Source organism: Aspergillus fischeri, genomic scaffold (genome assembly GCF_000149645.3).
Source record: "Aspergillus fischeri NRRL 181 1099437636264 genomic scaffold, whole genome shotgun sequence".
Classification (NCBI taxonomy): Eukaryota; Fungi; Ascomycota; class Eurotiomycetes; order Eurotiales; family Aspergillaceae; genus Aspergillus; species Aspergillus fischeri.
The window spans coordinates 2,225,321-2,237,924 of record NW_001509762.1 but is presented as its reverse complement, the minus strand read 5'-3'; the positions used below and the strand labels follow the sequence as shown (position 1 = coordinate 2,237,924).

The 12,604-nt window shown below is 51.1% G+C and overlaps 6 protein-coding genes across 6 annotated transcripts; 4 read left to right on the top strand and 2 right to left on the bottom strand.

Annotated features, from left to right (window-relative positions):
• Nucleotides 1–1,290: 1,290 nt before the first annotated feature.
• NFIA_080270 (O-methyltransferase) lies at nt 1,291–2,155 on the top strand (the record flags this gene model as incomplete). The annotated part of the gene is made up of 2 exons (XM_001259981.1): nt 1,291–1,329; nt 1,394–2,155. The coding sequence occupies 2 exons, from the start codon at nt 1,291–1,293 to the stop codon at nt 2,153–2,155; spliced, it is 801 nt and encodes a 266-aa protein (XP_001259982.1).
• Nucleotides 2,156–2,673: 518 nt separating this feature from the next.
• Nucleotides 2,674–3,999, top strand: NFIA_080260 (putative NAD binding Rossmann fold oxidoreductase; the record flags this gene model as incomplete). Its single annotated transcript, XM_001259980.1, has 5 exons — nt 2,674–2,956; nt 3,025–3,120; nt 3,185–3,588; nt 3,641–3,728; nt 3,788–3,999. 5 exons carry the CDS (start codon nt 2,674–2,676, stop codon nt 3,997–3,999), a joined length of 1,083 nt encoding a protein of 360 aa, XP_001259981.1.
• A 932-nt stretch (nt 4,000–4,931) lies between these two features.
• On the top strand, nt 4,932–5,879 carry NFIA_080250 (HPP family protein; the record flags this gene model as incomplete). Its single annotated transcript, XM_001259979.1, has 2 exons — nt 4,932–5,234; nt 5,298–5,879. The coding sequence occupies 2 exons, from the start codon at nt 4,932–4,934 to the stop codon at nt 5,877–5,879; spliced, it is 885 nt and encodes a 294-aa protein (XP_001259980.1).
• Nucleotides 5,880–6,562: 683 nt separating this feature from the next.
• Nucleotides 6,563–8,486, top strand: NFIA_080240 (ATP-binding cassette family ATPase ARB1; the record flags this gene model as incomplete). The annotated part of the gene is made up of 2 exons (XM_001259978.1): nt 6,563–7,162; nt 7,218–8,486. 2 exons carry the CDS (start codon nt 6,563–6,565, stop codon nt 8,484–8,486), a joined length of 1,869 nt encoding a protein of 622 aa, XP_001259979.1.
• Nucleotides 8,487–9,132: 646 nt separating this feature from the next.
• NFIA_080230 (TFIIH complex kinase subunit CCL1) lies at nt 9,133–10,512 on the bottom strand (the record flags this gene model as incomplete). Its single annotated transcript, XM_001259977.1, has 2 exons — nt 9,133–10,104; nt 10,180–10,512. 2 exons carry the CDS (start codon nt 10,510–10,512, stop codon nt 9,133–9,135), a joined length of 1,305 nt encoding a protein of 434 aa, XP_001259978.1.
• A 568-nt stretch (nt 10,513–11,080) lies between these two features.
• NFIA_080220 (E2 ubiquitin-conjugating protein UBC1) lies at nt 11,081–11,945 on the bottom strand (the record flags this gene model as incomplete). Its single annotated transcript, XM_001259976.1, has 3 exons — nt 11,081–11,255; nt 11,322–11,626; nt 11,688–11,945. 3 exons carry the CDS (start codon nt 11,943–11,945, stop codon nt 11,081–11,083), a joined length of 738 nt encoding a protein of 245 aa, XP_001259977.1.
• Between the last annotated feature and the right edge of the window lie 659 nt (nt 11,946–12,604).

Here is a 12,604-nt window from a genome sequence, read left to right as displayed (position 1 = left end):
CGCATGGACAGTGACAGATTCATTCAGGAGGTCACGTTTCATATCATTCAATGTTGTCGCGCTCCAAGGATATTGGGTATGTGCTTCCTGCCACTACACAGCAGAAGTATACAATTAATGATGCATGTTTTACCAGCCTTGCCGGTTTCGAAGCGATGTTGACACTGAAGAGACGCCGTCCTCCGTACAGTTGCCGTGCAAGTTCAAGGTGGTGATAACCTTCAAGATGTGAAGAGGAAGCCTGATGTACTGTCTGGATACATGGACGCACCGGCAAAGTGAGCCCTGAGGTATTTCATCGCCCAGCGGACTTTCTCGCATCCCGGCATATAACAATTGCTTTCTAGACATGGAGAAAACACCTAGATGCTTGCACCATGACATACTTGGAAAGGCAGCCAGGTACCCCTGGAGACGATCCCGTGGAACTTGCCCGCTCCTTTTCCAGCATTGCCTACGGGCATTCCGCTATTAACACCTTTATTTTCAAGCCTCTTGGGGTTGACCCTCGCCAAGAGAACAAACACAACTAAGGTTGTTTTTGGAAAAATTGAGATGGTAGCTCACTAGACTTACCTGTTGTTGAGACTGTCACAGGGATCTGCAACAACACTTTCAAATACGCGTCAGCCCTGAAAAATCTCATGTTAGGTAGAATTTCTGAACATGGGAAGTTGACAAACTTTACTCTGTGCTCTAGAGTTAGATTGGTTCATGCATTATTAAGAGGCTACAGACCGCTGTTGAAGTTCTCGACCCCGGGAGATTCCAAAGACCCTGGACAGCCCGACAAAGCAGGGTCTAACTACCTAAACTCCGGACACCAATGTCCGATTGGTCGAGTATCAAGGCTGTAAAATATGTTTCATGCAATACTACCTTGGTGTCTGCATATGTTGAGTCAACGCCCGATAGTTCTGACTGTATGGTCGGGTTTCATTTCCGTTTGAGGTAGTTTGAGACGAAGTATAGAGATTAGCGATAAGTCCGCGCATCTGATAACGAGTAACGACCAGCATCACTAAGATTGATGTAGCCTACACTGTCTGCATGATTGATAGGGGATATTGATAATTTAGGCTCCCACTTCATGTCGTGACGTAGTAGGTTTTGTCGAATTGCTCGGAGTTAACGGCTCTATCGGTTCTGGTAGAAGCCCGAGGCCCCGGTAAACGCGAAGGTTGTCGAGTGAAGTGCTCGAATAAAAGGCAGCTTGTTTACCCGTTTGCTTTACTATCTTCAATATCACTTCGTCCTTCACATACAACCCTATCTTGCAGTTACATCATAATGGCAGAGCAAAGTCAGCGTCACCCTCGTCCTGGAGAGGTAAGCTATTCATTCGCTACATCTATTGTGCTACGATGTCCGTCTAACGCTAGTCCATGTACAGCACGAGAGCGGAAAAGAGCTCAAGCTGCTGCATTTCATCTACGAACAGCCCGACATTGATCAGATCAGAGGCAACCCGCAACGGGTTCTGGATCTCATCCACAAGTTCGAAGAGAAATATCGTTTCATGAATGTGGGAGCCGCCAAAGGCAAGATCGTCACCGATCTCATTGCTGAACTCAAGCCACATACAATGATCGAATTAGGCGGCTACGTAGGCTACTCAGCCATACTGTTCGGCGATGCCGTCCGCCGAGCTGGCGGCAAGCGCTATTTCAGTCTGGAACTGAATCCGGAATATGCCGCCATCGCCAACATGCTGATCGAGCTGGCCGGTCTGCGGGACTTTGTCCGCATTATCGTCGGTCGAAGCGACAAGTCGCTGCACAAGCTGTGCACCAGCGGCGAGGTCAAGCAGATCGAGCTCATGTTCCTCGATCACTACAAGCCCGCGTACACCACAGATCTGATGCTTTGCGAACAGCTCGGCATGATTGTTCCCAATGTCTCGGTTCTGGCCGCGGATAATGTCTTGCGGCCCGGTAACCCACCGTATCTGGAGTATGTCCGCAGTACGGTGGAGCAGAAGCGTGAGGCCGCCAAGAAGGGACCGATCAAGAGCTATAACAAAGAAGGCATCCCGCAGCGGACGGTCCAGTCTTTCCTGGGCGAGGATGATAAGCCCGGTTTTGAGGTGCTCGGGGACCCGAATTTAGTGTACAAAAGCACGCTACATCAGCCTGAGGGGTTGCAAGTGCGTTGACTCATTCCATGGACCATTACACATTGCATTCGGCTGACATTTCCTATTCTAGGACGCGATTGAAGTGAGTCGGTGTGTTGGGATTGAGGAATAGGGTACGCCATCGATTCATGATTGGAAATCAATTCTGCGATTTGTAATCACAAGAGGCATCACAGTCATAGCAATATTCAATTACGCGACTCTAATCTCCGAGAATACTTAGAATGGGATGGAAAACCTCAACATCGGCCGGCGGACAGAAATCCGAGACGGGACAGAGTCGGCTTCTGGATGGAGCCCCACCCGCCCGATCCAGAGGTTGCGGTAGTTGCCCCTCGCGAGGACCTTCCCCCGCACCCACTCCTTTTCTATGACGACTCTGGAAGAGAATCTCGACAGCTTGCCAAAGTGGCACGCAGAGTTTATTTTGTGTATATAAGGCTTAAGACGAGAATCACTCTCCTGGCTTTCTCAACTGAATCTACAAGCTTTGTTCTGTTGGTTCCTTCCTCACTCTCAACGTCTAGACTGTCATCATGGCCTCCAAAACCTGGAACGTCGGTATCGTAGGCTATGGCTTCAGCGCCAAAATCTTCCACATTCCCTTCGTCGCAGAAGTCCCTCAATTCAAACTCTATGCTATTGTGCAGCGCACACCCAAGCCCGAGGACGATGCCGAGAAAGACCACCCTGGAGTCAAGTCTTATCGCACCGCTGAGGACATGATCAAGGATGCTGCGGTCGACGTTGTGATCATCACCACTGCCCCAGACTCGCATTATGCTTTGGCGAAGCTGGCTCTGGAGAACGGCAAACACGGTGAGTTTGGTCCTTTCCTCGACTATCTTGATGGCGCATTCGCTGATCTATGGCCAATTTCAATCTAGTTGTTTGCGAAAAGCCCTTCACACCCACCTCGGAGGAGGCCAATGACCTCGTTACCCTTGCGCAGCAGCAGAACAGGCTGTTGGCCGTATACCAGAGTACGTTAGACAAACCGAATTCGGTCGAAAGATCACTTCCAGGAACTGACTTCGAGGTTGACAGACCGCCGATTCGATGCCGACTTTGTCACATTAACCAAGCTGGTGAAGAACGGCTCGCTTGGCCGAGTTGTCGAATTCGAGACTCACTTTGACCGTCATCGGCCCGAGGAGCCCGCCGCCGATGTTTCGAAATGGAAGAACAAGGTCATCCCGGGTGGCAGCGCCATCTACGATCTCGGAAGCCATCTACTCGATCAGGCTGTTCAGCTGATGGGAATGCCGGATCGGATCACAGGCTTCGTTGGCTCCCAGAGGGCTGTGAACACGACCGGTTTTGAGGACTCGTTCACTGTTCTGTTGCACTATAACAATGGACTTCTTGTAACCGCCAAGGCGGGTGTTGTGAGCCCTGAGGAGAAGCAGTTGCGGTACTGGGTTCGAGGTGAGAAGGGTAGCTTCAAGAAGGTGAGAAATCTGATCACCCTTACGCGGCCCAACGCTGACATGGTTTCCATAGTTCCACCTCGACATTCAGGAGGACCAGCTCAAGGCCGGAATGAGACCCGGAGACAACGGATACGCCCGGGAACCTAGTGATAGATACGGTAGGTCGCATCCGCATTGCAAGGTTCGGGAGTCATATGGCTAACGATGCTTTGTACAGGAACCCTGACCACCATCCAAGACGGCAAGCCTGTCGCCGAGATCTTCCCAACAGTGGAACCACCTACGTACACCGAATATTATCGGAAGCTTGCCCGTGCTCTTGCCGGAGAAGGCGATCTCCCGGCCAGTGGTGCTGAGGCCGCCAAAGTCATCAGATTGATTGAGCTGGCGAAGGAAAGCTCGAAGCTTGGCAAGACAATTGACGTTTGAATTCAAGCAAAATGTACGATTTAGGCCGCGGCGTGTATTGATCTCGAAAATAGATAGCACTGATGACTCTCTGAAATCCTACGCCCTGAGCTTATTACCAAGATTGTATGCCCAGTAAACCTCGGGGTGGCCGCTGTCAGCTGGTCAGCAACTGCCGGAGTAACGGAGAACTGCAGAGATGGTTGTTTGCAGCATAAAAGTACGTAATTTTACGCTAGACTGACAATACAGATCAGCCATTGCATGACCTCATCTATTCCGCATATAGCAGCTAAACCCAAATAGTAATTTCCATTACCAAATGCAAATCCTCTGAATGGAAGAACCAGGACAATTGCAACATCAAAGCAGAACCCAAGGAAACAGAGCGTTTGCTGTACAGGGACAATACATGGATGACTCTCTTCCAAAACCCATACATATTGTCACTGTCCGCGGAGATGCGGGCGTTGCTATGCTTGCCGGAAAAAAAAAGAGAGATCAAACTGTCTTGGAAATCACTTATATAGGTACAGGCATGGTGATGGCAGTCAGAAATCTCACTCCAGAACGGATAATGATGTGCTGCTGGTCGCTGGACGGCTTACTTGAATGTTGATCCCCTCTCTTCTCCTCACCAGTATTGGGGTCTCCTCATTTCAGGTCAGTTCTCCTCTCTCCCTGTCTCCAATTTGCAGCACATATATACTTCCCTTGTAGCCAATTTGCCTATGTAGCTTTTTTTTTTTTTTTGCTCGGCTTGACCATGTTTATCCTTTTCCTTTCTGGTGAACAGCACTTGTCGAGGAACGTATCACAGATCTTAATGTTGCCCTAGTCTACCCACTTTAACGTACTTGTTATCCTTGTGATATTTTCGTGGACTTACGAGGCTCATAGTTTTGTTATGTCCTCTGACTTGGCAGAGCCTCATCGGTGACACAGCTTCAATCATGGTGCACCAACCTCAGCACGTACCACCTCCCTCGAAAGGCTTTGACCTCTCTCGCTGGCACTTCGATGTAGATGCCTATTTAAACCCGTATCTGCCCGCTCCACCATGGCGCCGGCTGCCTCGTCCTGTCTCTCATTTCTTCGGATATAGAGGGGATCAACCGCCTAAGGCTGTTGGCAACCTGGTGATTGCCTTTTGGGCCCTCATCGGAGCATTCTGTGGTGTTCTCGTTATTGCCGAGGTCTCTTTGCAAGTCCCGTCGTTCCAGGCACATCATGCACCCATTATCGTTGCTAGTTTTGTGAGTTACCTAACCCTAGAAATTCCAGGCTCTTGCTGTTGCAACAATACTGAGACTTGACAGGGCGCCACGGCGGTGCTGGAATTCTCTGCCATCGATTCCCCATTCGCTCAACCTCGAAATATGATCGTGGGTCAGCTGGCAGCGAGCGTCATTGGTGTAGCGATTGGGAAGCTCTTTGCCTTGAATCCCCATGCCCATGCGTTACCCCAAGTCGGAGGAGCTCTTGCTTGTGCTATCACTGTCGCCTTCATGGCTATCACAAATACCACGCATCCCCCTGCCGGCGCCACCGCTCTATTAGCCGTCACCGAGGCCTTTGAACTGGGCTGGTACCTGGTTCCGGTGGTGCTGCTGGGGTGTGCGCTGATTCTCTGTGTGGCATTATTGATCAACAACATTCAACGGCGGTTCCCCGTCTACTGGTGGACTCCGCATAGCCTTGCACGTCCGAAACTCGAGGATGCTGAAAGCATCAGGCGTGAGAAAGTACCCAGTGTCAAACCCACTGAATCTGAGGACAGCGTCACGGATGCACCTGAGCAAATAATCATTCGGCGTGGCGAAGTATTGATGCCTGACAACCTCTGGATCAGTGCAGAAGAAAGGGAGGTGTTGGAGAGGGTCAGTCAACGAATACAATAGATCTGCTTGTCTATAGCTTTTGCATATAGAGCAGCGCTAGAGAGTCATAATGAAAGGTCACTCTAGATTCACAGACATCGCTCAACTGGATAGAGCTCAAGGCTGTCAATGCCTTAGGCTTAAGGCTATAGTCACGTGAATAAAGCTGCCCAATCAGGTATGGCGGCGCCACGTACTGTGCAGTGACGTCGCTTGACCAATCAGGACCCGCCCCACTGAACGAATTTTTGAAGGACGGCCACAAGGCATCAAAAGACTTCTCTATCCCTTCCAACATCTTCTTGGGCGTTGGTCACCATAGTTTGTTTGCCATCAGGCCTCTCGTTCATTGAGACTAGCTTCTCAGTACTATATAACATTCTACTTGTCCTCGAATCTAACCCAGTTCGATCTTCGAGTCCCACTACCGAGTAACGGCTGAGGATTCGCCTCCCCGAAGATTTATCGATAAGGGTTTTCAATAGAAGGTCAAAGATACATTCTTAGATTTCGAAAACACCCCACCTGAAAGGCTTTGGTCGCCCCTCTCTACCTATTTTCTCCTTCCTCCCCGCTATCGATCCACTTTCGTCGAGCCTTTTTTTCATCTGCGTTCACGACCCTAGGCAGACTTTTGAGCTTTTACCTGTCCTCTCTCTTTACCTCCCACCCCTATCACCTCCCCCCCCATACATACCGCCAAAATGGTGTCTGCTTCCAAAGCCGCTCGTCTCGCCAAGCGTGCCGCCGAGGGCGATAAGAAGAAGACCACCAAGTCGAAGAAGGACGTCAAGGGTGACGAGAGCCCTTTGGTTGACGCCGATGGCGAGCCTCTCCCTACCGAAGATCAGCCCGCTACCACCGAGGAGAAGATGAAGGAAGTCGAGAAGCTCACCGCACAGATGGATAAGCACGGTCTGTCCGACCGTGTCACCACCGGTGTTCTGTCCTCGATGGCTTCCTCTCGCGACGTCAAGATCACCTCCGCTTCCCTCGTCTTTCACGGCAAGGTCCTCATCACCGACTCCACCCTTGAACTCAACTTCGGTCGTCGTTATGGTCTGCTCGGTGAGAACGGATGTGGAAAGTCCACTCTGCTCAAGGCTATCGCCACTCGCGAGTACCCCATCCCCGAGCACATCGATATCTACCTTCTGAATGAGGGTGCTCCTCCCAGCGACCTTGGTGCTTTGGAATGGGTCGTTACTGAGGCGCAGAACCAACTGGACCGCATGGAGAAGCAGGCTGAGGAGATTCTGGAAAAGGATGGTCCCGAGAGCCCTATCCTGGAAGATCTGTACGACGTAAGTTATTTTGACTTCCCCTAACATGCCAATATCGTGTACTAACATGGACCAGCGTATGGACAAAATGGATCCTTCGACCTTCCACACTCGTGCCTCCCTGATTTTGACCGGTCTGGGCTTCAACAAGCAGACCATCCACAAGAAGACCAAGGACATGTCCGGTGGTTGGCGTATGCGTGTGGCCCTTGCCAAGGCCCTGTTCGTCAAGCCTTCTCTTCTGTTGCTGGACGACCCCACCGCTCACTTGGATCTCGAGGCCTGTGTGTGGCTGGAAGAGTACCTGAAGAAGTGGGAGCGCACTTTGGTGCTTGTTTCTCACTCTCAGGATTTCTTGAACGGTGTCTGCACCAACATGATCGACATGCGCATGAAGCAGCTCCTCTACTACGGTGGTAACTACGATTCGTACCACAAGACTCGCAGCGAACAGGAGACCAACCAGATGAAGGCCTACCACAAGCAGCAGGAGGAAATCGCCCACATCAAGAAGTTCATTGCTTCCGCCGGTACCTACGCCAACTTGGTCAGACAGGCCAAGTCTCGTCAGAAGATTCTGGACAAGATGGAGGCTGAAGGCTTCATTCAACCCGTTATCCCTGACAGAGTCTTCTCCTTCCGTTTTGCTGATGTCGAGAAGCTTCCTCCTCCCGTCCTGTCCTTCGATGATGTTTCGTTCTCTTACTCTGGCAACTGGGACGACACTCTGTACGAGCACCTTGACCTTGGTGTTGACATGGACTCGCGAACTGCACTGGTCGGCCCCAATGGTGTCGGCAAGTCTACTCTCCTCCGCCTCATGACCGGAAAGCTCCAGCCCATTGCCGGTCGTGTCAGCCGTCACACTCACTTGAAGCTCGGCATGTACAGTCAGCACTCTGCTGAACAGCTCGACTTGACCAAGTCCGCACTCGACTTCGTTCGCGACAAGTTCCCCGAGAAGAGTCAGGACTACCAGTACTGGCGTCAGCAGCTCGGTCGCTATGGTCTGAGCGGTGAATCCCAGACTGCCCTCATGGGTACTCTGTCCGAAGGTCAGAAGAGTCGTATCGTCTTCGCTCTGCTGGCCATCGAAAGCCCGAACATGATTCTGCTGGACGAACCTACCAACGGTCTCGATATCCCCACCATCGACAGTTTGGCGGATGCCATCAACGCCTTCAGCGGTGGTGTCGTCGTCGTGTCCCACGACTTCCGTCTCCTCGACAAGATCGCCAAGGACATCATGGTGTGCGAGAACAAGACCATCCGCCGCTGGGACGGCACTATTGGCGAGTACAAGGACCACCTGCGCAGGAAGATGGTCTCCGAGGGTGCTGTTTAAAGCACATTTCCCGCGTCTCTGCATTTTTGTTACGAATTGGAACGTTGACGTTTAGAGATGACACATAAAAAGTGCGGCAGGGAAGGAAAAAGAAAAGTTTTTTTTTTTTTTTCTTCCAGGAGTGATGACGTATCCTGGAGCCAGTGATATAGTGGCTGACTTGCGGTTTTTCTTTACATATTTCTTTGTTGGAGATATTCTTCTGCTTTCCTTTTCTCTCATTGTTTTGGTGCGCCGTTTAGATGGTCCGTTTTCATACCTCTCATCCTCCTACTAGAGCTGAGCTGAGCCGAGCCGAGCGTGATGGCTGAATTCCATGTTCCTTTACCTCTTTCATGAGCACCCATGATACCTGTTATAGACACTTCATATAGTCTTGTTAAATTCAGCCGGTCATCTTTGTAACTCGGGCCGGTGATGACTATAATATCTATCCATTGCACATCACATGACTCACCTGATAGTCTTGATTCTATGCATGTCCTGATGTAGTGTACAGAGTGAGGTTTACTGAACTCGATTCATCCCCCCTTGTAGATTAGACCAATGGTAATAAAGTACAATGGCAGATTAGGTTGCGGTTGTTGTTCCATTACCGAAATCTATTCGAAGAAAGAAGTACATCTCAGTTTCTGACCGCAAGCCTTTACGACGGATGCTGCTGCTCGCCAACCTGGCCCTCCTTGACCCGTTGCGCCACCAGCTCCCCGCCAAAGATATCCCTCGCCTCCCGATCCCTCTGCGCCCGCTCCAGCTTCCGCTTCTTCGCCTGCCTCTCGACTTCACTTTCCGATGTGGCGCCTTCGCCTGCCGACGCGGCGGCAGCGGCAGAAGCAGCAGCAGGGATCCGCTTCTGTCCGGCCAGGGAGATCTTCTCCGGGTTCTGGCAGTAGTAGAACTTCTTCCCGATGCGTTTGAGGTTCTTCATTTGCTCGGGGTCGGAGTTGAGGGGCTTGTATGATTGCAGGAGGGCAGCGCACTGGTTGAGTGTGCGGAGGAGTTTCACGCGGAGCTCGTAGAGCGGGTTCCCTGCTTGTGCGTTGGCGCTCTCAGCGGCTGGCCCGCCGAGTTTCGTGTCGAGGTAGTATTCGGCCAGGGGGCGATCGGCGAGCATGAAGGCTGCCAGCCAGATCTGTGAGGGTGTGTAGAGGAAGTAGGCGTCGGTCATTTGGGCGGCGGTTTTGAGGAGTTCGCGGGTGGTGGTGTGTGCGCGGGCGATGCGGTCTGTGATTGAGGAGGACTGGGGAGCGTTTGGTGCGGGCGGGACGGCGAGGAGTCCGCGGCGTAGGTCTTCTGATGTCTGGTGAGGGAGGTGAGGTGCGGGTTGGCCCAGGCCTTCGGCCATGGCTTGGAGTTCCATGACGCCGCCTTCGAGGCCGCGGAAGGGGTGGCGGACGTCGAAGGTGAAGCGGAGGCTTTGCATGATGAGGAACTCGGGGGCGATGATGTCTTCTGCCGTTGTGTCGCCTGGGACCTTTTCGGCGAACTGGCGCAAGGACATGTAGAAATTGTCCGTCTTGGTTGCAAGGAAGAGAGCGCAGGGCATGATTGTCTTGGGAGAGTAGGTCATTGGCGAGTTGCTGAGGTAGAATCGACGGATGTACTGAATCGCAGTGGCCTGTTAGAGAGACGTGCGACGTTAGTTATCTGTTCATTCGCGGTTATGCGCTTCAACATCAGACGAGATACGCACCCGCACTGTTGTCGGCAAGGGTGGCTTATATGTGTCCGCCAGCTCCACGGCCTTTTCACAATAAAACCTCACTAACTCCTTCTCTTCTTCTGGTGTCAAACAGTCAATGTCCTTCTCGTCCGCTCCCTTGCCATCTGCAGTAGTCCCTGCTGTAGGAGTCCCCGCAGCCGACGAGTTGGCTGACTGTCGCGCCTCCCGTGCTCTCCGCAGAGCCGCTCGGACTCGTTGGCTAGCGACAGCATTTGTGTTCTCCCTTAATGATCGTAAGGAGGCCTCTGTGAAAGACCAAAATTTATATTGAGATGAGGTCCGATAGATATCGTCCTCGAACATCCTGCTTTTGATGGAGCTTGATCGTTAGGCCCCGCGGACGTCGTGCGATTGGAGAAGCTAGAGAAAGAATGATATAGCTGCGATAATAAGGTGGTATATTTTCTTTATACCAAAATTAATAGATTTCCGTCAGTGCATCAACAAGAGAGCAAGCTGTGTTAAAGAGGAAGAGTCGGAGACGATCAAGCTAGGCGGAGTTCAAGAAAGAATGGAGACCCACCGCTTATCGATATCATCTTGTTGCCGGCCAATTCTGGCTAAAAATAAGCCCAGCAGCGACATTCTACAACCATGAACTGTATTTGAAGAAGCTCCGTATCAAGTGTATAGTAAGAGACAGAAGATGGAAAAGGAGGCATAAAATAGACGGCCACAAGAGCCAGAAACAAGCAAAGAACAGTTTATCAAGACATGACATAAGGCAGTTGTTGTTCCCAACCATAAACAATCTCCACAGAAATAGCTTAGAATCTCTTGAAAACAGAGCGTTCGCCAGGCACCATGCATTCGATCAGTTTCATTCGCTATTGTTGCCCAAAAATAGCCCAAAGAGTCATCGCGCCGTCACTTACGGCTCACCCAGGAGCCGTGCGGTAATATCACCCATATAAGCTTCATCCAATTCATAGTCCTCTCCATTCATTCGATCAATGCCGTAAAATTTGAATGCCGCGACCACTCGATCCACATCGAAGCCCATGCTGCAGAATCGATCGATCAGGTCTTTGTTATATCCGTCGTACCTATTGACATGTATGAGATGCGATTCTCTAGAGGTAATGAAACATGGCACCGGCGTGGTTACGTACTTGGAAAGATCTTCCCTCTCTTGCTCCGCCTTAGACCTGAGTTCCTCCTGCCGGAGAGTTTCGTCTGTTGCTCCTCCACTACCCTCCCCAGCGTGTTTTCGGGGAGCCCCAGCGTGGATGACGGCCCATTCCCGAGCGACACGCTCGAACTCTTTCGGTCTTCGCAATAGCATGGTGGCTACCTCTGCATCCTGCGGATCTTTGGGCTCAGGGGTGCTAAGTAAGGATTGCAGAGACAAAAGTGCGGACTTGATGGTCAGCACCGGCGACCATGCCGATGACAGCGTATCGAGGCAGATAGCGCCCTAAACGAACATCAGAGGCCGTCTCCTGGCCAGACAAAGGCTCGACGCTGACGATACTCACCGTTTGGCTGCTCACATTAGGATGCCAGACTTTGGTCACGAACTTCATGACAGGCGGCCGAAATGGATAGTCGTTGGGTATCTTAATATCAACTTCATAAGTACCACCTTCGTACGGTGTACCCGGGGGCCCCGGAAACGTGCCACGCAGATGTGTTACATCGTCATCTTCCACCGGTTCGGCAGTAATTTGCGAATGAGTATCTGCCCGAATATCCGCAATCTCCTTTGCGATACGCCGCGTTCGATTAGAAGCCATAAGTGGAATGATCGACCGAGTCACAGACACGTAAGCGATGAACCAACGCTTAGGAGTAGATGATGTGGTTAAGTGAACCAAATTTGATGTCCGAAGGATAGTGTCCGGAGTCGCTAACTATGGAACAACTTGGTCCTTATCAGCAAGAGCGATCAGTTATCTTCTTTATCAATCCGAAGCGTGATGGTGAGCGGGGAGAAGGTGGGACGGGAAGAGCCAGAAAAAAGTAAACGTGCTTGTTGGTACTGTTAGATGAAGGCATATTGAGCCTCGCTATCTTTCGAGGACTGGGGCTCGAGGAGTGATTGATGAGGGGACGACGAGGCAGACGAGGAGTAGTTTGGATACTCACGGATAGCTCAACAGAGCAGATATATGAAAGCTGTTTTGCAGCAGGAGAATTTAAAAGCTGAAGCTCTAAAGCAGAAGATTTGAAAATGCAAAAGGGCTTTGACTATATTGTGCTGGTGTAAGGCAGAAAGCTACTACCTTAAGCTACCTGACTACAGAGTGTTCTAGATACCAGGCAGTCTACCTTAGAGGCTATATTTACTTGCCCGCAGCCGCCCTGGTGACGCTTGAATTCCACTATCATTCGCCAGTAAAAAGCATCAGGCCGCAAGGCTGTCAACCGTGGATCTTCTTACCCAGATTGGTAA